Source organism: Pelophylax lessonae (assembly GCF_965119305.1).
Source record: "Pelophylax lessonae genome assembly, chromosome: 5".
In the NCBI taxonomy this organism is placed as follows: domain Eukaryota; kingdom Metazoa; phylum Chordata; class Amphibia; order Anura; family Ranidae; genus Pelophylax; species Pelophylax lessonae.
Genome location: NC_138772.1, coordinates 485,254,994 through 485,278,894, shown reverse-complemented (window position 1 = coordinate 485,278,894; position 23,901 = coordinate 485,254,994). Strand labels below are relative to the sequence as shown.

General features: G+C 40.9%; 1 protein-coding gene across 2 annotated transcripts in view; it reads right to left on the bottom strand.

The window, feature by feature from the left end:
- Positions 1 to 23,901, bottom strand: part of VPS13B (vacuolar protein sorting 13 homolog B) — a 1,502,642-nt gene that overhangs the window by 44,333 nt on the left and 1,434,408 nt on the right. For both annotated transcript variants that reach the window (XM_082257852.1, XM_082257851.1), the window contains exons 52-56: positions 23,292 to 23,575; positions 21,370 to 21,497; positions 18,041 to 18,240; positions 14,559 to 14,677; positions 7,970 to 8,796 (exon numbers count right to left, since the gene is read on the bottom strand). In XM_082257852.1, the coding sequence (XP_082113978.1) occupies positions 7,970 to 8,796; positions 14,559 to 14,677; positions 18,041 to 18,240; positions 21,370 to 21,497; positions 23,292 to 23,575 (1,558 nt within the window). The remainder of the gene's footprint in view (positions 1 to 7,969; positions 8,797 to 14,558; positions 14,678 to 18,040; positions 18,241 to 21,369; positions 21,498 to 23,291; positions 23,576 to 23,901) is intronic.

Sequence of the window (23,901 nt, the reverse complement as noted above, 5' to 3'; positions counted from 1 at the left end):
CCCACCCTTCCCTACTCCAAGCTCAGATGCACTGTGTGTGCATCCAGCAGGGGTCACTGCAGGTATTCTGTGGCAGTGCAGAGAGCCGCGAATAGCTGCAGCAGCCGGCGACCTGTCTTTATAGTGAACATGGCCAGTGGCCACACCTAGCTTCTGAGAGTCGTAGCAGGAATCTCTGATCCTTGCTGCTAGTTTTCACACCGAATATTGCCTTAGAAGAGGAAGTCTAACATCTGGAACTATAGCTAGTCATGCACATCTCAATTTCCCCATCCATTTCCATACAGCATGGATAGAGAAGTCTCCACTGCAGGCCATGGTGTCCAGCACCCACGCCTGCATAAATATAGTATCTCTGATTCCTGCTGCTACATTCACACACCCTAAAGGCCGGTGTGAATGTAGCCTTACTTTCGATGCCAAAAGAAAAAAATGATGAAGCTGTGGAATCTGGCAATTAAATGAGATGTGAACCCAAACTGACCAAGTCTTAACGTTCACAAATTGTGATAACCGTTTTCTGATTTTGTCTCCCTCCTCTGGTCTTAGAGTTCAGGAACCTTTCTCATTTGTATGTCTGTACTGTAGCATTAGTTTGTATTAAATCTTATTTTATAAAACAAGTGTGGGGGTTAACAAAAAAGCATCTATATTCAAGCGTGCCTATGGCAGAATACTATTTAAGCGCAGCCCTGACTATGATAACATTAACTTGGTTATAATGTAATGAATGGCGCATTAAAGACCTCCATGAGTTTCCTGGGCATAATGAGGCTTAAACAAAAGCGCAGTCCTGAACTTTCATTCCATTTTTTATTTTTCGAAGTTTGGGAGGAAACTGGAGTACCTGGAGGAACCCCACACAGGCACATAGAGAACATGCCTTAAACGTATTTGAATTTGTATATATCCAGTCCTTGACAGGCAGCGGAAGCAAAAGGGGATTCCAGGTTACTGACAAAAGGGAGCAGGGTGGACTACTGCATTACGACAATGCTTGGATGTAAAACGGACCAGGTAGTCTGTGCTCCTTGTGTGCATCTCGAAGATTTTTTTTTTCAGTTTGGACTGAAGTTGTACCTTTAAGCAAGGATAATTGTTTGGACCAAAGTTTTGCTAAGTACAATCCCAGCACTGAGCAGACCTTTGCTATAAGAAATATGGTTTTCCCCCGAGAAACCCTAATTTTTCATTGCCAAACAACTGTTTTATTTCATCTCCATTTGTGTAGAAGGGTGACATCCTGCTGCTGATTAGATCTCCTACCAGCCCTTGCTGCAGATTGGTTTTGGCAGGGTCACCATAGGACAGCTAAAACCGTATGACTGGTGGATGCTTAGTGGTAGAACTAGTCTCCACCGCTCATTATATCTCTGTTTGTGCTATAGGTTATATCCGCCCCTCGCAAGGCGCTTTTCACACATGTTCCAAGAGCTGAAGTGTCTATTAGGCAGTAGAGGAATGCAGTGTATCTGTTTTAGCTTTCTACTTAACCAGTGTATTAGACAATTACGCCTCATTAAGGAACTGGCATGCACACACGTCTGCTTTGTCTCAGCAGTGCTAACCATTGCCATGTCCTGCAGAGACTTCTGCATTGTGATCTTTTCTTCGGAAGAGCAGACAAAACCATTAGATGCAATGATCTCAGCAAGGAGAAATATGTTAATGTATGGCTGTTTCACAAGTTACAAATGGCTTTTAGTTTCTTTGACACTATTTCATTATGGCCATAGATGTTCCTGTGAAACTTCATACATTGGGCTAAACAGAGGGACCAAGTAGCTGTCACAGATGTTTTAAAGTAACGTTATAGGTTAGAGACGTATGATCAAACGCCAGAGCCTGTTCGCTGGTCTCCAGCCGTGGATCAATGACAACCACACAGCTGCGCTGTGCAAGCTTACAAATGTAACTGGAGAAACGTTAGAGAAAAGTTATTCTGATCGAGGATCAACACTAAGCAACAAGTAAAATCAATCTGTAAACTGCTAATTCTGTCCAGGAAATATCATAACTGTGCTTAAGTCAGAAGGTCTGCTCAATGTACCTTAAAAGCGAACCTGGCAGGGTTCACAAAGTGTTTAAACTGACCATACAGCTGAAGAAGTGCAGGCACCACAAATGCAATCCTTGACTGCATGCCTGGAGAAGCAACCTATCCTGACTGCAAACTGAATATAGGCCTCAACCTGAGTTCTGACTGATCAGCTGCACCAGATCCTGGAAGGGCACTGCTTAGACCTCTGGTCACTGGTGGACTTTGACTTGTAGGTGAAGTAAGGGACATCATTTTAAAGCCATAGCCAAAAGAGAGGCCTCTGTTTAGCATGCATTCAGGATAAATTGGCTTGCTGGGTGCACAGTAAAGGGCTATGTTTAAAAACTTTAGCTGTATTGTCAGCTTACTTTGAAAACTCTGACAGGTTCACTTTAAACTGGTTAATGGGGCAAGATTCAGCAGGTTAATGGGGCAAGATTCAGCAGGCACCAGTACCAAGGACAGTCTAAATACAAAACCTCCAGCAAACAAATAAAACCTTCATATTTTGCCACACATACAACAAAGAAATCATACATGCTCCATAAAGTATAAGACTTAAAACATACAACCACAGTCCATATTTTATCAAAACTGAACACATTCTCAGGTAATCTAATTAGCATATTCAGCAGAAGTAGGCTTAAGCCATCTTTCTCATTGGCGGTCCCTCTGTTTTTTGACTGGCTCTCCGGCTTTAGCACAGAGGGGTCTGTTTTGCTGTAACTCTTGTGGGCCCAGGAGATGCAACACCACTCCGGGATGAATATTCCAATGAAAATCATTGTGTCTTAAAGTTTAAATCAAAGGTGTCTGACCACAATGGGAAGAGAATATCCTTCTATTACTATAACTATAACTATTTTATAAAACTGTGGAAGATGAGCATTCTTATATTACTAATCTCATAAAATCTGGAATCCTACAGAACAGATTAGCATTATCTCCCATCTCCATGAAGGAAACAGTATGTAGGCAAAGGACACATTCCTGGTTAAATGGACCACCAAGATCTAATGTTGGCAAAACCAAAAAGAGTGCTTTTTTTACCTCTTATTTTTCCTTTATAAAGGCTTTTCAAAACAACAAATGCAGCACAATATAAAGGTTGGATAAAAATGTAAGTGCAGCATAACAAAGTCCCTTCAAATGAGGGACAGTTTAGGTTGAGAGCTATGCGTTTGTAGGATAATAGGCATATTCATGGTAAATATGGTTTAACCACTTTGTGCCGACCGCCTCCCAGCGATTTAGGAGTTCTAAAAGATGGAGGGAAGAGGCAGGCATTCTGGGATTGGCTCTCAGAGCAGTCACATGATCGGAAAACTCTTGATTGCAAGTATGCAACAGGAGCTAACCGAACCCTGCTGGTTACCGTGCTGGGAGCGTGCAGGGAGTGCTCTCTTAGCACGGTAAGTCATTTAACAGGGCTGCATATACGCGGTAGTTTGGCATTAAGGCCCACCAACCGAGCAACCGCATATATGCGTATGGCCCCGCCAAGAGGTTAAAATACAATTACTAATGAAACCACAACTGGTTTAACCACTGATTAAACCACTAGTGAATGTCTGGTGAATGTCATACTCACTGCTTTATAAATATGCCCCTAGAAATCGAATGTAAGATTGCAGGAAAAAAAAACATGTATTTTATTAAGATATTGATCCATATTTAAAATCAGGGACATTCTGGTGGAAAAAAAAAAAAAACCTGAAGCTCTCCATGAAAATTTGTAACAGTTGTTGGCCATGCAAAATATACACAAGGGTGTTTTACCTGTCCTTCCATGTGCACCCAAAAAAAGTAATAAGATGGTGGGAATCCCCTTTAGTGTCTGGCAAACTTGTCTATGTCATGCTTGCCAGTAAAGTAATTGAAGCGGGAAGGAAAAAAAAAAACGTTTAACGTGAAAACTATTAGGAGACTGTCGGGTCTAATCAGCTTTTAGATGGAATTTCATTAATGTGTGTGAAAATCAAGGTTTAACATTAATTGGATCAGTGACCCATAACCGGGTCCCAAATGACGGTACCAAACATAATACTGTGCTAATTAAGGACATTTCTTCACCATTGATCTCCGGGTGCTGCATGCTTGTCAGGTCAGCTCCACTCACAAGGAACTTTGACATCTGTGAACTAACCCATCCTCAATAGCAGCGAGGGCAAGCGTCTCACTTCATCCGTAAGACATTAGCTGGGGATTAAGAAGGCTTCCACAAATATGTTAATTAACAGACTCTGTACATGATCCTATATCAGGTGACACTACCTTTCTGTCAGTTTAAAGGGAAATTATCACACAGCATCAGTATGCATTCACTATATGATATTAAAGGAGAACTTTAGTCAGAATAAAAATGAGCAGTATATTCTACTAGGGTCTTTTATTTAGCGCTGCTAGTGTATGTGATCCTCTTTTGGTTTTCATTATACACCTTTGCAAGTTATTAGATCTTTATAGCGGCTGCTTTTTATGTATATGTTTTCTTGTTTTTTAGCGCTGGGTTGAGTGGGTGTTTCATTGCTTACTCCTATTATCTAAAAATGAGCAGTACATATAATCTCAAGTAATGTGTATTTGTACGCAATTCTTTTGTTTGATTGTGAGCTGCATGACTTGCATATGAGCAGTCCTAATCATATAAGTTAAGTTTGTGGGTATAGGTTTACTGGTGACTCAGGCTACATTGCACAATATGGCTAGATGGGGATCCTGACCCTCAGGCAGCATACACTCAAAGCCAACTTAATGAGACCTCGTCATCATCGAATGCATTGCGATAAAGATGTTATGTAGCTTTACCTACATTTCAATAGTTATAATAGTCTTCCTTTTTTTTTTTCGCTCTTTACTGCAAACAATGGCTTTAATCCTCTCTTCTGGCACTTCTGGGGGTGTCAAGAGGTCCTGTGTGCCAGCCTGTAGCATCCTCAACAGGCGGAGAGGCCTCACTTGATCTGCAAAGACTACCTTTGCAGATCACACAGGGATTCTCCAGCCCTTGCCAGGAGAAAGAGTAACATCAGGTCCAGGAAGAGGTGATGTGGTATCAAGCTAGCACAGAAAGCCTTCTGAAAATTTTAGAGGAATAGAAGATTAAAACTTTTGCTTGCAGCACACCATCGCTACAGAATAAAAAGAAAGGCAACCATAACTAATGAAAAACAAGTTGGTTCCAGTCTCCAGGACTTCTCCAGAGCCTCTCCCATCATCTGGAACGCTCTACCTCCATCTGTCTGGCTATCTCCTACTCTGGCTGCCTTTTTGTGATCCCTGAAAACTCATTACTTCGAGGAAGCCTATCACACCTCCAACTAATCTTTTATCACTTCCATCAGCTCATCCCACACAGTACCACTTGCCCCACCCTATTAAACTGTAAGCGCTGCATAAACTGTTGGCGCTATATAAATCCTGTATAATAATAATAGTTTACAAAACATCCTAATTGTAACAACTTATGGGAAGGTGGTAAGGCAGATATTTTTCTGGCAGCTAACAATATTCAAAGTGCTAACAGGTTTGTTAGAGCAAGGGACTTGGTCAGATAGCACTTGGGGATCAGGAAGGAAATTCTGGGGCCCAGTTTGTTTCCAGGGTGTCATATACAGTACTTAGTTGCATATATAAAGCTCTCCCATTCTTGGTTTTCCAGCTGGAATAACTGAAGATGGAAATGTTCTGCTAGTTACACCATGCTGCTTTAGCTAATGCCTGCAGCCTGAACTGCCCAGAAAGGTTCCCCAAATAAGAGAAGCTGGCAATGTAATCCTCCGCATTGTGTAAAAAGGCTGTTTGATCCTGTCTTCTCTGAGCCTCCCTTTCTTTCACTGTCTCAATCCATCTGTTGATAGAACAGAGCATTGTGGGGCACTCTGCACATGCTCAGTTTGGTGTGTATTGCTAGATAGTTGTTTTTTTTTTTTTTGGAGCAGTGCATGTGATCAGCACAGGGCCAATCAGCACTGTCCAGACAGAGGGTCAGGGGTCCTGCAGCCTCACAGCACAGTCAGAGGAGAATGAAAACTCCTCCTACAAGCTTTAACCAGTGCCCTGTCAGACACTGATGGAAGTCACAAGACTTCTATATACTGCTGATGAGAAAAGGTATTTAGCAGTTTATATTTACTACAATAATTGCATTTCCATGTTCTGTGTACTGTGGGAGACCAGATATAGTGAATGAAGGCTCCTGGGTTTAGTAACACTTTAAGTGAAAAAAGTGGTGACTTCATGTACATATATGATTTAAACAATAGGCAGAAAATGCTACTATGGCTGTGGTCATAAAGAAAAGGTAAGAGGGTAAATATACATTAAAGTTCTTTCACAAGTGGTTGTAGTTTTCATTCCTAATCTACTTAAGTAAAGTCCTACCACAGGCTTGGTGTTAAGTCAGAACTTTATCCATAACAACTTGATAAAAAACAATGTCCTTTAGCAAGGAACATACATTCCACGTGAATAATTATGCTACCATTAGTGTGCGCTGTAATTTGCCTCCAGCATTGCTCCTGTTTCTTCTGCCCGGGGGTTTCCATTTTGCTGAAGGTCTGAGCCTCTGAACAGCAAGTAAATTGGAACTAAACCCATCAATAAAAGTTTAAAAAAACAGTTACATTCCTGGAGTGCTGGGATTGCTAACTGCCACACCTGCTTGTGTCCTCAAACTGTCGAACCATCAAATAGCTGGTGTCATTACTGATCACATGTGCAACACCATGGCAGTTACATATCAAACAGAAGCAGCTTCCTTTGCTTTGTAAAAATAGAAGGGCTTAATTTAATGCTGTCAGCAGATCAGCCTCTACAAACCCGGCAATGCCTAAGAATAGAGTGCAACTGGGCATGTGCAGAGCATGCTGAGACCATGTATTACTGGATTTTAAACAGTATATGCACTTATTTTTAATATTTTACATATTATACCTGCAAAAAGGGCCGACCTGAAGTGATCTAGCAGGACCTAATTTTCCGAATAAAGTTCCACTGTAAAGTAGCATAATAATTCTGTTTAGCTCCATGTCACTAGCTGTAATTATAGTTATCTTCCTGCATTTCACCCAAACACTTACTTTGGAGCGTGTGGTAGAATGCACAGGCTGACAAAGGAAATCAGAACAGAGTCATTGGCAATCACAGTGCTGGCAGAAGAAGCAAGGGAGTGGCCTAAAATAGAAGCCATCTGTGGCCCCAACCGGGAGTGAGAATGCCAGGGTGCCTCCAGAAGACCCTGTAAGGAGTGAACCCACCCTATAGGCAGAAGTGTATGATCTTGAACATTAAAGTCGTTTTCTTTCTTTTTTTTTTTTAAAGGCAGGCTAGAGAAAAAAAAAAAACTCAAGAGAAAACAAAAAACAAGCATGAATGTGAGTTATACTTCTACATTTAGATTTACTGCTGAGGGTTAAATCATTTATATATATAAATAACTTATGCCTAACAGCAGACTGCTTCAGTTACCTGAACATCAGTTTCCATAATTGCAAAGAGCCCTGGGAGTCCCGAATATCAAAGTGCTCCGATATGCAAATATTGATCAGTACCTGTGTCCACTAGCTCTCCACCATCCTTTATCACCTCCTACACTTCATGGTTGGTTAGCAAAGCCATCCATTATATTGACAGGCCAATGGTAAAGCAGAAGAGGCAGGACATATCTAGCAGCAACAAGAGCTGGCTGCTGTTTCAGTATCAGAACGCCCAGCTCTGCTCAGTTTTCAGAAAGCTCTGCAAGAAACCGAAACTGATCCACATACACATGAAGCTGACTGCTACATCTTGTATGTGTTAGCTTGAGTACATTTTAAACACGGGCTCGAGGAGGGTAAGAATGCCCAAAATTTGATTAACACCACCATACATGTTTGCATGAGTAAATACACACAAAGTCCAGTCTAGTTTCCATTCACTAATGCTCACCTGCTCGGAAGAGGGCACCTGCAGCATAATGCATGGCAAGGGCGTGTATTAGCTGCCTGGCAGTAGTGAAGATTGGTCCACGTTCAAACACAGAGAAGGATAAGGGTGTGTGATCTGAGGCAATGTACAACTTCAAGGAAGCATGGATGCTGACCAACAGGTTAACAGGTTGCACTGTTAGTCTTCTGAGTTTAACTGGGCTGACTAGTGCTGATGCATGTTGCCTTACTTGTTCCGGCAGCAAAGGAGTAAGTCTAATGCTAGCAGCTTTAACTTGGCCTTGCAGCACTTTGTTGTCTGGAAGATATGTGTCAAATAGTGTTTTGATATAATAAACAAAAGTGTCCTCCACATAGAGACGGGAAGGCTTCAAATCAAAGCTCAGTTCATTCAGGTCATAAATATCTTGTTCTACAGAAAGGGTAACAAAGAGCTTGAGGAATGAGGCTTCCTTGTATTCTTCTAGTTCTTTGGTAGACATGTGGAGACCACCAGCCTTTGGCCATTTTACACATTCACTTCTCTCCTCTTGGCAAACCAGCACAGGAAAGTGGAAATGAGACTTGCTGTACAACTGATTGTCCAACTGCAAATCTCCACAGTACACTTCCAGGTTATAAAAGGTGGGCATGCCAGAGGTCATGTCTGCCTGCAGCTCGCGACAGGGCTGTCGTAGGTAGCTAGCGACCGGTGCCATCTGAAGGAACACATTATCCAGTGTCAGCCGGATGAGCTCAGAGGAGGTTTTGTAGTTTGTGACATCATCGTAAATCCCGACACTGAGCTGAGTGATAAAAGATCTGAATACAATTTTCTGGTTCTGAATCCTGAGCAAAAGAAAGTAGAAGTTAAGCCCACACCATACTTGGACTAGCAATGTATACATTCATTAGTTAATCAGCAGGGCAAGTAAGATTCATTCATATGCCAATGAAAAATCAAAAAAAAAACAGTACATTCCCTGCAATGTATTTACATTTCCTATGCTATATCTTTTTAAAAAATCTGCAAGTATTTAAAAAATATATGTTGATCTTACAGAAATGCACTCAGCTCCTAAGTCCTATTGTGGGCTGACATCACAACTTTTTTTGTTGATTGAGTGGTGTCAGCCCTCCTGGCATCTTTTGCTAAACTACTCAACAAATCCCACTCTTAAGGCCCGTACAAACGATACAAAAATCGGAAGTAAAAATTTCGTCCGACAAATGATCTGCCGATTTTCAGATTGTTAGTATAGTGCTTTCGACAGCCGATTATGAATTTTCGGACAACAAAATCTGGATGTGCAGGCTATAAAATTTTTATCGTATGTCAACACAACGTCCAATTTTCGTTTAATTAGTAACGTTTTTCGTCCAAAAAAATCGTAAGAGCAAGACTAGGCATGCACAGAAACAAAAGAATACATACAAAACAATTCAACACATGACATCACTTTTGAAGTTGAATTCTGTCGTACGGAATTTTTGTATGAAAGTAACATCTTCACTTTCCATATGAAACTAGCATGCAACAAAAATTGGACGCAAGATCGTTTGATAATCTGATCGTGTGTACGAGGCTTTAGATCCCTACAACATAAAGGCTAATCATTATGTAGTCCATTATAAAAACTAGGAGGGCTAAAGAGCCTCTTTGAAATAACACCAGAAGTGTGCAAAGGACAGCCCAGAATTTCTGACAAGATCAGCAGGTTTTGTTTGCATTTATCAAACCATAGAAAACACTTTCAAATGTACATTAAACAAACCAAAAGGGAACAAACAGAAGCGAATTGTTAGGATTCACATATACAGTACTTTAATGTAAGATGAGAATCAAATGACTGTGAAAAACATCCTAACTTTAGAAAATGTTGATATTAATAATAATCAAAGGTAAAAGCCATGGCTGTTTTTTTTTTTTTTTTTTGGAACACATTGCCAAGGAAAAACGTAAAGTATTTACCAATATGCAATAATTATCCATTAATTTTCTCAGCATGGATAGCTACTTGAAAGGTTTTCTCGAATGTGCTTTTAATAGCAACTTGCAAGCAATGCCCAAAAATTCCAGCATTAAATTCATAGATTTTACTGTATGATAGTGAGTAGTAAAAATTCATATTAGAGTCAGTAAATCAATCTGGTTTCCTATGCCTGAAAATAAATGTAATAGCACATAGTTGGACGAATGGTTTAAAGCCTAATTCACGGAAATAGTTATGTAGTCAGACTTGTTGTATTAACATTTTATAAGTCTGACACTCATATTCCTGTTACCGCAGATGTATGAGGTATCTGAATATGACTGTGCAGTTCAATAGACACCAGAATCAGACCCACTGCTCTCAGTAATGTCACATCCCATTTAGAGACATTCCCTGCCTTGTCTTTGTGAAGACACTTGTGCTAAGGGATGTGGCTGTAACTTACTGTGCTCTGCCAGCACAAATCACTTCAGTGTGAAAACTAGAGGCAACATTCTCTCTAAAAATAATTAAATAAAGCAAACAATTTGGGAAAAAAGACACAAAGATAATCCAAAAGCTAACACACTGCGGATTTTCACCAAATATACAAGACAACACCACAAAGTCAAGGGAACCATTGCAAAGCACTGGCATCTATTGCACATAGATCCATCCCTCAGTCCCTACAAATAGGAAATTCTATCAATTACTTTCCGGTAAACCAAATCTTTAAAGGGCCACCTTGTTCAGAGCGAGTATGTGGGGGAATTCAGAAAGGACCCCTGCAAACGCCTGGGTACTTTTAAATGCGGAGGCTGCTCATATTGCCAATTCATGAACACCGACAGAAACATCATACTTCCAAAAAGCACCCCATCATTACGCTAATTGTAGGACAGCCAGAGTGGTATATCAATTGATTTGCCCCTGCAGCTGTTTCTACGTAGGGAAAACCAAACTAGAATTTCATAAAAGGGCATATAGGCACTTACTAATTATGAGAACTTCTAACCCTGAACTACCTTTGTAATCTTGGATAGGGTCCACCCCAATAACAGGGGAGGTGACTGGAACAAAACATTCTCCAGAGAGAGGCACACTGGACACTGGATAGTGGACCTAAAGGCAACATCTCCTCTTGGGCTAAATGACTCTGTAAGTTACCAACCCTTTTTAGAAGGATTCACTTCTGTAGGATGTGAGAAATAATCTCACATAAAAAACCTCCACATCTATAAACCTATAGATCTAGCTGCATCAATATTTTGGTTAGGGCCCCCCCAGGACACCTTGGCGTATATATAGAAACAGTTCCAAACTGCCATCTAGGCGATGCCTGGCATCAGGTGGCACGAGTGCCGTAAATCATATGGATCACAATTTTTACACCGGTACACCACACTTCAGTATGGAGCGCTTCAATCCCCTTTATATAGCGATCATATTCTAGAGGGTTATTGGATTTCTTAAGTGACTCAATATGGAGGTCTGTGCGTCCACGGAGATGACCCTTGTGGGACATCTCTGTCCACACAGAGATAACTCTCAACTGTGGTCTACATGATACCTGGCACTGGGTGGCACGAATGCCAGAGATCATGTGGACTACCTTTTTAAATTTTGGCACATGATACATGAGTATAGATTAATATCTTGTATATAGCTGTTTTTTTTAGAGGGCTATTGAATTGTTTTAGTGACGCAAAATACATGCTTATGTGTCTACAGAATATTTCCTTTAATGCAATGTTTATACCACATTCCACCACAATGTATGTTTTCTTATTTTAAAGTTTGGCTGTTATATATGTAGATATAAAGTGTGTTCATCACTCCCCGTTATGGGCTTTGTGGTCACTGTCTCACCTACATTCTCTCCCCTGTCTGATGTAGTGTCTCTAGGGGGGTGGATCCTCCCCGTGGCCCCTCAGCCCCACTCGGCGCACAGGGCGGTCCCAATTGACAACGTCACTTGGGCCCCTACCTCGCAGTGACTCCGTCACAGGGATCTTGCAGTTGCTGTGCAACGAGATTCGCTGGGAGGCGGAAGTCATGTTTGTGCGCTGGTGACTGTGGAATGCATGACACAACCCTGCATCATGTCGGGGCAATGTGCACTCTAGGGTCAGTTGGTCATATTGGCCGTATCCCACGCATGTGCTCTGACTACCTCAGGGTGCGCGGGCATCCGGAGCCATATTTAGAGACCAAGGCTGGCAAATTGTTGTGACACCTGAGCGGAAGCTGCACTTCTAATTGTTCACTTACAACAAAGGTGAGCCCTGATAATTCTACACATTATGGATGTTTATAGAAATGGGTATTTTCCCTTCTAGATATATATTGCTTAAGGCTATCTGTGCTATACCCAATGGATATTAACCCCCCCCCCCCCTATCATAGGGATAGGACTGCATAGGCCCCCTTGGAAGCTGGAAATTATATTACCCATCCTGTATAATAAATGCTGTATACACACTCAGACTAGACTATACAGGTATTTACCATTTTTTATTACTTTTATTCTGCTTTTCAGTTCTTTAACTTTATTAGAACCAATACAAAGACCAGGCAGTCCTTTTATATACAACCTTCTCTCACTAATTTAAAACCCCATGTACACACTCTAATACTGGGCTATAATATATCCTTGGTTACTGATGTCTCACAGAAGGACTCTTTCCTTGGGACATCTGGACACATTCGGCGCCAGTCGTGGGGACCTCCATGGGATGCTGATGAGGGTTGGTTGATGGTGACGCCCCCACTTCATGTTTTTGGCCTGACAGAAACAACTACATCCTTCTCTTCCTCTTTTCTGCCTTTATTTGACACAGCCCACCACTATCCGGATTATCCCTGATGGTAGGCAGTTAACTATGCTGTATTTAAGGTCTCATAAGACAGTAAACACATGTACTATCATTATAATGTCATATTTTTCTATTGATAGAATGTTTGAATATTCATACCTCCATCCATTATACCCCTGAAGAAAGGTTATACCTGAAAGGCATTGGGTACTTTGGAGAAACTGACATGTACATATGCTCAACTTATTCAGATGATCTCTCAGACTAATGCTGGCCATACACGCACAGAATTTCGGCCGTTTGCAGACTGAACGGTTATACGTCGGTCGAAAGCGAGTTGGCCACTAACTTACAGAATAAACTCTTTTACATAATCGTTTTCATGATCATAATGATCAATAACATCCACAATATGAGTCAGAATATTATTTTCGTTTCAATTTTACCATGTAGAAACGATAAAAGTTTTCGCTATGGATCCATCGACATTAGCCGGGCACATGATCAAAATCGTCGGTAAACTTGTGTTCACTAACGACCCGATTTTCTAATGATCTTTCCTAAAATAACCATTTTCAGCCGAAATTCTGTGCGTGTATGGCCAGCATAAGCCGTGACTTTTTTTATGTTAATTTTTTTGTATATATCCTTTTCATGTCTTCTTACTCCTGTTATCACCTCGTGTATTGGAATTTAATATGAACTCATAAATACACATTTTTATTAAAATTGATGTTTTGTTGCCTTCAAAGTCCCCCCCCTGTTGTACTGCCCCCCTCCTGTAACACTGCCCCTCCATCATTCTGCCGCCCTCATCACACTGCCTCCTTCTGTCACATTTACCCCCCTCCTGTCACACTACCCCATCATACTGCCCCCCTCTTGTTAAACAGCCCCCTCCTTTCACAGTGCTCCCTTATCACATTGTTTACCTCTTATCACACTGCCCCCCTCCTGTCATACTTCTCAGGTACACTTTTCCTGTCACAATGCCCCCTTTTGTCACAATATTCCCCTGTAATACTGCCCCCTCTTATTACACTGACCCCCCATCATACTCCCCCCATCACACTCCCCCTTCCTGTCACACTGCCCCCTCTTATCACACTCCCCCTTCTGTCATACTTCTCAGATACCCTTCTCCTGTCACACTGCTCCCCCCCACCTGTCATACTGCCTTGCCCCCATCAAACTGCCCCTCCTATCGCACTTCCCCTATCAAACTGCCCCACTACTGTCACAATACCCCCCCCATCATACTACTTATCCGTCATACTGCCCCCCTCCTGTCATACTACCCCCTTCTTGTTACACTAACCCCCTCCTTTCACAGTGCCCCCCTCCAAACCCTTTTTTGTTCCTGAATGGACACAGTGAGTGATCAGTACCGCACTCCCTGTGTCCATTCATAACTGAAGCATAGTAACAGTTTACTATGCTTCAGTTTTTGAATTAATGGGAAACTCTGTACAGAGCCATTCCTGTCCATTCATTCTGTGCAGCGGATGCTTCAGAGATGGAGATGGAGGGCCCTGGACTTTGAGGAAAGGGCCCTTGCCAAGGTCAGGGGCCCTTCATGGTTTCTTGCACCGGGGCCCTGAAGATTCTAGTTACGCCTCTGTACAAATTATAACAGGACTTCAAAGGGATAAGAAGGTGGGAGAGCTCAATATGACTTTAAAGAGTAGAGTTAGCTGTACTCTCACTTCCTTCCTTAAACAGCAAAATTCAACTGTTCCCACAATCAAACATACAGAGTTTCAGAATTTCATTTAATTGACACTGCAGGTCAGTTACTGGCGGTACTGTCAGATACACATACCTGTTGAGGCTTGTCAGAACAGGCCCAGCTCTTCCTTCAGGTGCTAGTGTAATGATGACCGTCCCGCAGTGCTGGACAACATCCACATATACATAACCATAGCCCGTCAGAAAAACCACCTATTGGAAAGATAATTATTTTATACAAGAGGCATATAAAGGACAAGACCTATATCTTGACATGACGTGTTAACTTTTCACATTGCAGAAACATTTTCTCTTGTGGATAAGTCAGAAGATAAGTCAGATGTCAGCTATATCCCCATGGATGTGTGTAAGTGAACGGAGCTTCTGAAATGTCACAAATAATACACATTTATTTTGTTTAATAGCCCCTGTGCTGCAATATCCAGCAATGTAGGAGAGATAAAACAAAGAGGAATGTAAAGCCCTGACATGTACAAACAGATGGTGATATCACGTCAGCATGAACAAATTATGAGAGAACACCCCTGCATAAAGATTTAGAAATCTTTTATGTCATCACAAAGCTTTTTCAAAGCTGTTTATTTTCAGCTTGAACAGTTTAAACTGTAATAAAACACTAAGAAGGAAAATATACATACATTAAATGGGTTTAAACGTAAAATGGGACACTCTAGTCAAAACTGAAAGTGAAGGCTTGAAATGCATAATGAGAAAATAGCTGCAATGCGCCAGTCCACTGCAACGCGTTGTAATCTGGAAACCCATTTTGCCTACCCAACTGTAATGCAGCACACATATTCTCAAACACACTCAATAAAGCCTGATGTATGAAAGCATCAGTATTAAGTAGCTCCTCAGAGCCCTGCCATGGAAAACTGGATTGGTGATGCATAAAGCTGAGAAATTTGTAACGGACAAACATAAAGCAGATGATATTGTCCCACATGTAACAAGCCCTCTGGAATCTGGCCTTCTTTTTTTTTCATTTTTGCATAGAGTAAAGCCCCGTACACACGTACCGATCGTCGGCCGAACGATCGGCTGTCTTTTGTCTGAGGGCTGTCTTGTCTGTTGAAAAGTGCAAAAGACTGCACACGAATTTTGTCCGCCGACTACAGCCGACTGCAGAAGTGATGTCATGTGATGGTTAACTTTCCTGGTTTTTTTTCTTTTCTGAGCATGCCCAGTCTTGCAAATCTGCTGTCTGTCGGCCGAAATCTGTACTGACTGGCGAACAATCGGCCGCTCTGGTGTCGGCATACAAAAAATTTAATGCTTGCACGACAGATTCTTTTCGGCCGAAAGTGCGCTGTCGGAAGCATCATACTAACAAGCCAAAAGTCGGCAGATCGTTCGGCGGCCGAACATTTTCGGCCAACAATCTGCACGTGTGTACGGGCCTTAAGGGAGGGTTTTAACTCTTGTCTGGTTTTTTTTTTTTTGCCATCTGATATTCATTGGGGATATTTCTCTTCAGTTCCTGCCCCACAGCCAAAACAGGAAATTAGAAGAAATCCCTGTAAAGTGGGGAAATCCCTGGTTATCATTAGGGTCACTAGAATTAGCATCACCATTGAGAGATTTCCCCTCTATTCCCATTCTGGTGACAACTGGAAATTTGAGTTTTCTTTCACTTTCACACTGGATGATAATGGCAAATAGGACAAAGAGAGAGTGTGAATCTCCCTAATGGGGACAGACAACCTGCAAAACCTGACAGCTTTGGATCCCTCTCCAAATCTTAAAAAATTGCTTTTACTTATACTTTACCTATAAAACTAAACAAACCCCAAATTTCTGACTTTATACGCAACTTGGACCACAATGAATTATAAAAAAATCTATATTTTATTATACATAGAAAACATAAAAGACTTTGGACACAGTTAAAAACATATATTCACGTCTGAACAGAATTCGTCCCAACATGGGAAATTACTGTGAATGTTTTGTTTTTATGGTGATGAGTAAGTGAGCGTATCACAATTTGCTTCCTCAGGACAGACAGAAGGATAACATAGGATAAAACAGGCCTCACTTCCTTATCTGGACGTGAGCATGCATACAGGGTCTCCCTTGGGTGGGCACTGGGGCAAAAGGACAGAACAAGCAGGCATAGTCTAGTACCGCCTTTTTCAACCAGGGTGCCCAGGCACCCTGGTGTGCCTTGAGGTTTCTTCAGGGGTGCCTCAGCAAAATGCCCCAAAAATTTGCCAACATTTGTATACAAGGCAGCGGGTGGATGAAGCCTGCCTTTTACGTTACACAAAGTCACTGGTTTTCATTGTGCACCATTACAACCCTTCAGCTGCCAACCTGCTAACGAGCTATGGCATCATCAGTTGATAAGGACGATGTCAGTCTCCTGCGTAGCATGCTTGTTTGACTCTCCCCTGCTTCTCTCCATAAGTTTTGGGGTTCTAATAGATGAGTGATGGGGAAAATTTAGGAAAAAGAGAAACATTGGCATACTAGTCAGTACCAACTTGTACCTCTAATGTTGGGTGTCCTACGCGTGTATGTTGCTGTATTATGTAAAACTATTAGAATCGTTTTTACATTTAAGGATGGGGTGCCTCAAGACTGTCCATAATTTTAAAGGGTGCCTCGAGACTGTCCATAATTTATGGAGTATGCCTCGACTGGAAAAAGGTTGAGAAACACTGGTCTAGTACACTTTACCTCAAATTGAAAGGGCAATTGCATCTTTGTTTTTAAAATGAATGTTGTACTGTGCCGAGCACACTTATTATGTAAGTAATTTAAGTGGGATCACCTTGTTTCCACATAAACTGAGATCTGCCAAAATTAAGGAAGGAGAGAGGGGAAAGGGGACGTGTGAGACAAATAAAGGAAGATTTGGCTCAATTAGGATAGGTAAAAAAAAGTTTTTTTTATTTTCTGTTAACATTATGAGGGTTGTACATCCCATAATAATTGGATTTGGTACTTGTTGAGACTGTCATACATGAGCCTTTAAGCAGCCTATAGAATATTTCCTGCCACCACCTCAAGGCAGTGGATATCTGCACTATTAGTGCTGGGACAGGTGAGCATTAGGCATTTTCTTTACAGGGAGGTTTTAAATAACAACAGAGTTGCTATAAAGTCTTGCAACAACAGCAGGAACCCTATCTATAACAGCAGAAGTGCTTGAGGAACACAAGTGCTGACATTTGAATAAAGGAGTCTCTATCAGACATAAGAAAATTTTAGGTATCTTTAAATATTAACCATCTACTACTGCAAAACTAAAATATCACTTTTAGGACTCCCCTGTTATTGCTAAAATTTTGTTTTGAGGTGACAGAGATAGGTTTGGTCAATAACTGGGAATTCTATCTACCGAATTTTAATTTTTGAGGCCCTAAGGGTAAGATCTCTCCCAGCCAGAGCTCCCCCTTTCTCAGCTACTACAAAGCCAAACAAAAGCTTCTTGCTCATCTTACTGCAGTCTCTGTAATTAAAAATAAGAATCTTATAATAAGGACAAGTCACTGACAGTGTGTTTGCATTATTCTCCCAACAGAAGTAACCCCAACTTTATGGTTATACCTGAGTGCCTTGGCTGTTTATATCAATCAGGTCACTCCATTCTGCTGTTGTATCTTCATTTGATAGCACTTTCAGGTAGATGCCAGGGAGGAAATCCTTAGTTTTGCAGTCTGGAAAGCTGGAAACCTGATGATACATTTCATGATGAACTGAACATTCCGCTGGGATTTTTCTGCAATAAACTTCGAACTTTGGGGTATCTGTAAAAATATTGGTTCCTGGTTAGGATCTTTGGTATTCATGCTATAACGCCATTGGTTTGCAGCATTAGAGGAGCAAGGAGGAAGAGAACATTTAAAGTCACACTAAACTTCGGCTCAAATACACATACAATATTCTTAACCTTAATTACCTTCTATTGTTCTTAGCCTCCTCCAGATCTCCAAATTTTTTTTTGTGTCTGTGAGTACTCCATGCTGATTTTGTCTATGTCAACTTTATGATGGGATTTTGTAAGTAATTGTGATTTACTCCCCAATTTAAATCATAAAATTGAGATAGACACAATCAGCATAGAGTACTCATATACACAAAAAATGGGAACTTCTAGCCCTTGATCCAATTGGTGGAATCCAAGCCACCTCAAATCATTGGAGTGTTTAAGGGCTCACTTGTCAGCTGTATGAGCCATGCTGTGCTACTACCATGTTTTGAGGTGGCCTAGATTTCTCCAACTAGATCAAGCGCTAGACGTTCCAGGTTTTTGTGTATGTGAATACTCTATGGTGATGGTGTCCTCTGTCAACAACTTTATGATGGGATTTTGTAAGTAATTGTGATTTACTCCCCAATTGAAATAGAGTCTCCTGAGGAAGCCAATGATTGGCGAAACGTTTAGAAACAAGGACAAGTGGCCTCCTGTGATCTGGCCCAACACATCTGTGTAAATTTGTTATTTATACTTGTATGCGTATTTAATATACATGGGCTAGAATCTAACAGGATAGGCGTGTCCATACATATTTGTTGAACCCAATACACACTATGAACAGATATTTTTGTCATGTTTTTATTAAATGTTTTAACAAGACTTGGTTGTTAACCACTTCCGGACCGACAACCGCATATATACTGCGGCAGAGCGGCCCAACTGCCCAAAATCACTAATAGGCAAGTGATTTTGTGTAGGGGTTCTCGGGGGCACGTGCCCAATGCTCCCGCTGCGATTAAAAAACAGCTGGAGCCAATCAGCGGGTCCGGCGGCCGCGATGGCCGCCAGCCACCTGCGATCATACAGGAGAAAGACAGAACAAGGCAGACGGCTGTTCTGTTACAGAGGAAGAGTGATATCACAGATCTCTCTTTTCCGCTAGCACATCCATCCACCACACAGTTAGAAAGCATTCCCTAGGAGCACACACAACCCCTTGATCACCCCTAGTATTAACCCCTGTGCCACTTATACAGTAGCATTTCTTTTAGCACTGATCACTGTATTGGTGTCACTGGTCCCCAAAAAGTATCACTTATTGTCAGATTTGTCCAACGCAATGTCGCAGTCCCGCTAAAAATCGCTGAACCCCACCATTACTAGCAAAAACAATAAAAAAAAATAAAAATGCCATAAATCTATCCCATAGTTTGTAGACGCTATAACTTTTGCGCAAACAAATCAAACGCATACATATTGGCTTAAATTGAGAAAAAAAAAATTTGATTTTCTACATTTTTTTATTGGGAATGTTTTATAGCAGAAAGTAAAAAAAATATATATATTTTTTTAAATTGTTGGCCTTTTTTTGTTTATAATGCTCTATTTGTGGGGAAAAAAAAAGACATAAATTTTATTTGGGTACAGCATTTAATGACTGCTCAATTGTCAGTTAAAATATTGCAGTGCTGTATTGCAAAAAATGGCCTGGTCATTAAAGGGGTAAAACCTTCAAGAGCTGAAGTGGTTATTAAACTTTTGTATTTTTATAACCTTGTGAGTTATCACTTTTTTTTGTGGGGTTATATGCGGCAACTTATAAAGTCCTATTGGCCTTTTTTTCTTCCCATTTTTTAAAGATTTATGAGATTGTTCCTTGAAAAGTGTCTATGGCAGAAGGCTCAGAGGCCACAGGCAGGTCAGGCCAGATTCTACAGGGGAAGGCATGGTGGGAAATTGTCCAGGGAGAAAACCGAGAGAGGGGGCGACACCTTACAGAGTTAAGAAAGATGCAATGGACTTAAGTAGAGGACAACTTTCCAGGCTCTCAGTGTCAGGTCCTTGAGTAGATGCACTGCAGGCTGTACCGGAGCTGTTAGTGGAAAGTAAACTAGAGAGATCTGTTATAGTGGGACTGCTCCCTGTGTCCGCAACATATTGCGCTGAAAGGCAGAGACAACATAGCTCAGGGTACCAGACTAAACCATGGGTACTCATGAACCAGCTGCTGGTGAAAATAGCGGTGCATACGTCTGGAGGTGACCAGGTAACAGCAGGCAAACAGTAAAGACCAACTGAAGTACATCCCTGTGTCTCTCGTGAATGGGAGCAATAGCCGGAAGCTGTTACCTCACGCTGATGGTGGGAAAAGGAGCATGTGACACTTTCCTAATCTAAGCACCTGGTAAACCAATAGAAAATATGAATAATAAGGGAGCCCAATCGTCCCATATTTAGGATGCTCCTGATGCTCAGTCTACATAGCCTACTCACAAATTGAGTCTTAAGAGATGGTCACACCAAAGGCTGTGCTATGGATCTAGAACCAGAATGTGATCCGTTGGCTAACTAACATGTTACATTCAGGTCTTAAATATACCAGAATGCAGAGCAAAGTGCCTTAAGAACACATTTGAGGCTAGCTTTGCAATTGTCTAGTCCAGCGAGGGCATGGGGAAAAACCTTCAAAGCTACTGCTGAGGATACAATGATCGGGATTGCTGTGTAGAGACCGGCTCAAACAGCCCAATATGGAAAACCTGATTGAAGAACAAATTAATCTTAAAAGGAGAAAAAAAGATTCTGGGAGTGGGAGGAGTTATACTGGCTTGCCACTGTTTTTTTTTTTTTTGGGGGGGTTGCCATCCTGTAGATGGCATCCAGTGTCGCTCAATGAACAAGAAAGAAACATAAAAAAAAGAGAGAAAAGATAAAAGATATGAAGATTTAAAAAAACAGCAAGTCATTCAGCCCACCAGTACTCACCTGTAATTTAAATATCAGTTTTGGAAGGACCGATGCTTTAATAAAACATTACATTTATTAAAACCTTAGTAACAGCATACAAGTCAGCAGATATGCAAACTTTCTTTACAAAGAGAAGCCTTAGCAAACATGATTATTTTTGGTGTACTTAGCTACTGATTAAATTGCAGGTGTGCCATAAAGCAATCCATACCTTTGATATTTTCTTTTAGTAGTAATGCAACTGTGCATCTGTTCCGGATAATAACCCGAGGGCTTGGGTCTTCCGTAAGGGTTAAATAGGTCACACCAAGATGTTCCTGATAAGTCAACACCAAAGCCCTTCAAAGACGAATAAATTGTAAAATTAATGTCACATGTTCAGCTGGATCATACTGTACGACAAAATGATAGATCTGTTTTTTCACAAGATGTGGTCAATTTACTAATAGCTTTGACCTTCTAGTTAAAGGAACTAAATCTTAATTACAAGAAACATTGTTCAAAAGTAAAAAATAAAATAAAAAGGGTAATATAACAATCAAGGAAAACTTTTGCTATTACAGACACATCTAGTTTGACTTCAAAATGGTCATGCTCTTGCACATTATGTCAGTCTTTGTTTATATTTGCAGTGCATGTGGCCTCATCATAAAACATCAATTACATCTAATTACATTTGATCCAACATGGCAGAACATGAAGCTGGCCAACAATCTTTATCAGTGGATCTGTAAATTGTAAAGGGAACCATGTTATGATTGTTTTAGAAGGTCAATGGAAAAAGTCAAGTAAAAAAAAATATATCTCATATGATCGCTGCTGCTCTTGACTTAACTAGAAAATATTTAATTAAAGCCAAATCCATCTTTCTTGCAATTCTGACTATCTAAGGCAGGCCAGGAAATTCATGGACTTTGTAAGGATTATGTCCTACCTGTCTTGAAATATCCATTGTGCCCTCTGTGTAAGCAGGCATTTGCTAAATTTCAGGGTGCATTATTGATCCAGGATGTTATGGGTATATTCTGTGTATCCTGTTCACTGATGTGCCTTGTTTAATTAATGTTTAACTCAATAAAAATGTATTGTGACAAGAATATACATGTGCCCAACAGAATAGGTTCAAATTTTATGTTTTTTTATGATACGGGAATTGAAATGTTGTACTTTGGTTTATTTCAAGAATCATCCTAATATAGCAAACATGCTTGCTGCCATTTTGAAATATTTTCTTGTTCTATCTTTCAATTTGTTAGAAACATAGAACTGTTTAAGCAACTTGATAATTACACTGAAACATACTTATTTAAACAGTGACAAAGGGACCAAAATGTGCAAGGGGTTCCTCTGGTAGAGGAGAAACATACTGAGAGTTTAAAGGTCAGCATGGGGAGGATCCTCTCTTCTTCCGCACTCCTTCCAAAGAGATAGATTACACCCTAATACAATGCTTTTAGTGTCTAAGGGGAGCAGCATGGGACTGTATGAAAATGGTGCACTTGAGATAAGAAAAAAACCTCACTGGTTCTAGTGACTACTGTCAAGAAGTAGTTTTAAAAAACCTATACCTGTAGCAAAACAGGGGCTTCCGCAGGCAGGCAGAGCCCTGCACAGTCCTGCAAATTTCAAAAGGGACAGCTGCTGTGGGAAGATGAATACCCATTGGTTGTCACGGGGGATTATTTTGGGGGTGGAGGGGTCCCTTTTGCTCCAGGTTACCCCCTAAATATGGGTATAACATGTAACGTGGTCCAAAACGTGAAATTGGCCTTTCAGTGGCATCATCCACCTGGCTGTGCTGCGTGTCTGAGCTATGTAAATCTCAGGACTGGATTGATAGAATTATAAATCTTTCGGAAGAAAAACAATGTCTGTTTCTAGAAGTTCCTGAAGTGCACCTTTAAAAACCATGATCTAAAGCACAAACAAAATTCCAAGATAGATTTGCAGGTACAATTTGTTATGTGTCTTGTTAAATTTGTGATGGAATTTACACATGCATTTACACATAGGGAAGGATAAACTAGTAGTCATAAATAACATGTTCACCACTGCATTTATAACAAGCTTTAAAGAAACATTATTGTTTTGCTATTTCAGATTTTAGATCAATGGAAATGGATATTGCCATACTTTGTGCACAAGTCATTTCCACCGCAGTCTCCTAGAGGCACAGTCACACTCTGCCGGGGGAACTCCTGGCGAATGATGGTTGGTAGACTCCAGCACACGGAGCTGTCAGCCGTGGCGTTATGGCACAAGCTGAGCAGAATGTACTTCTGGAGAGGAAGTGTCTCTGCTGTAGAATTACTGGTGTCCGAGATGAGATCCCAGCAAGGAACTGTGTTGAATTTGGCGACATTATGTTCCCCAGCTGGGCTGATGCTGAACACAGTGCTGTCTGGTACAGGCACATACTTCAGAGGAAAAGCAGGGGGAGAAAAGGACAAAAAAAGATAAGCTTGATTAAAAGAAACAGATGATTTAGTCCACAGAGATTTGACTTATTATTATGAGTTGGACATTTGAAGCCAAACATTGGATTGTTGAAGTACAGCCAGATTTCCGACACAGAACGCAAAGATATCATTTTTCCTTGGGCTTTAAACATAGTTCACTGAGAGGTCTCGTTGTGTTGTATTTGACTAAGCAACAGGTGAAAAGTAGATATTTCCCCAAAAAACCTCTGCGGTTATAGCATACAGCGGACAGATAATAGCTAACATGAATGGTAAAACATGAT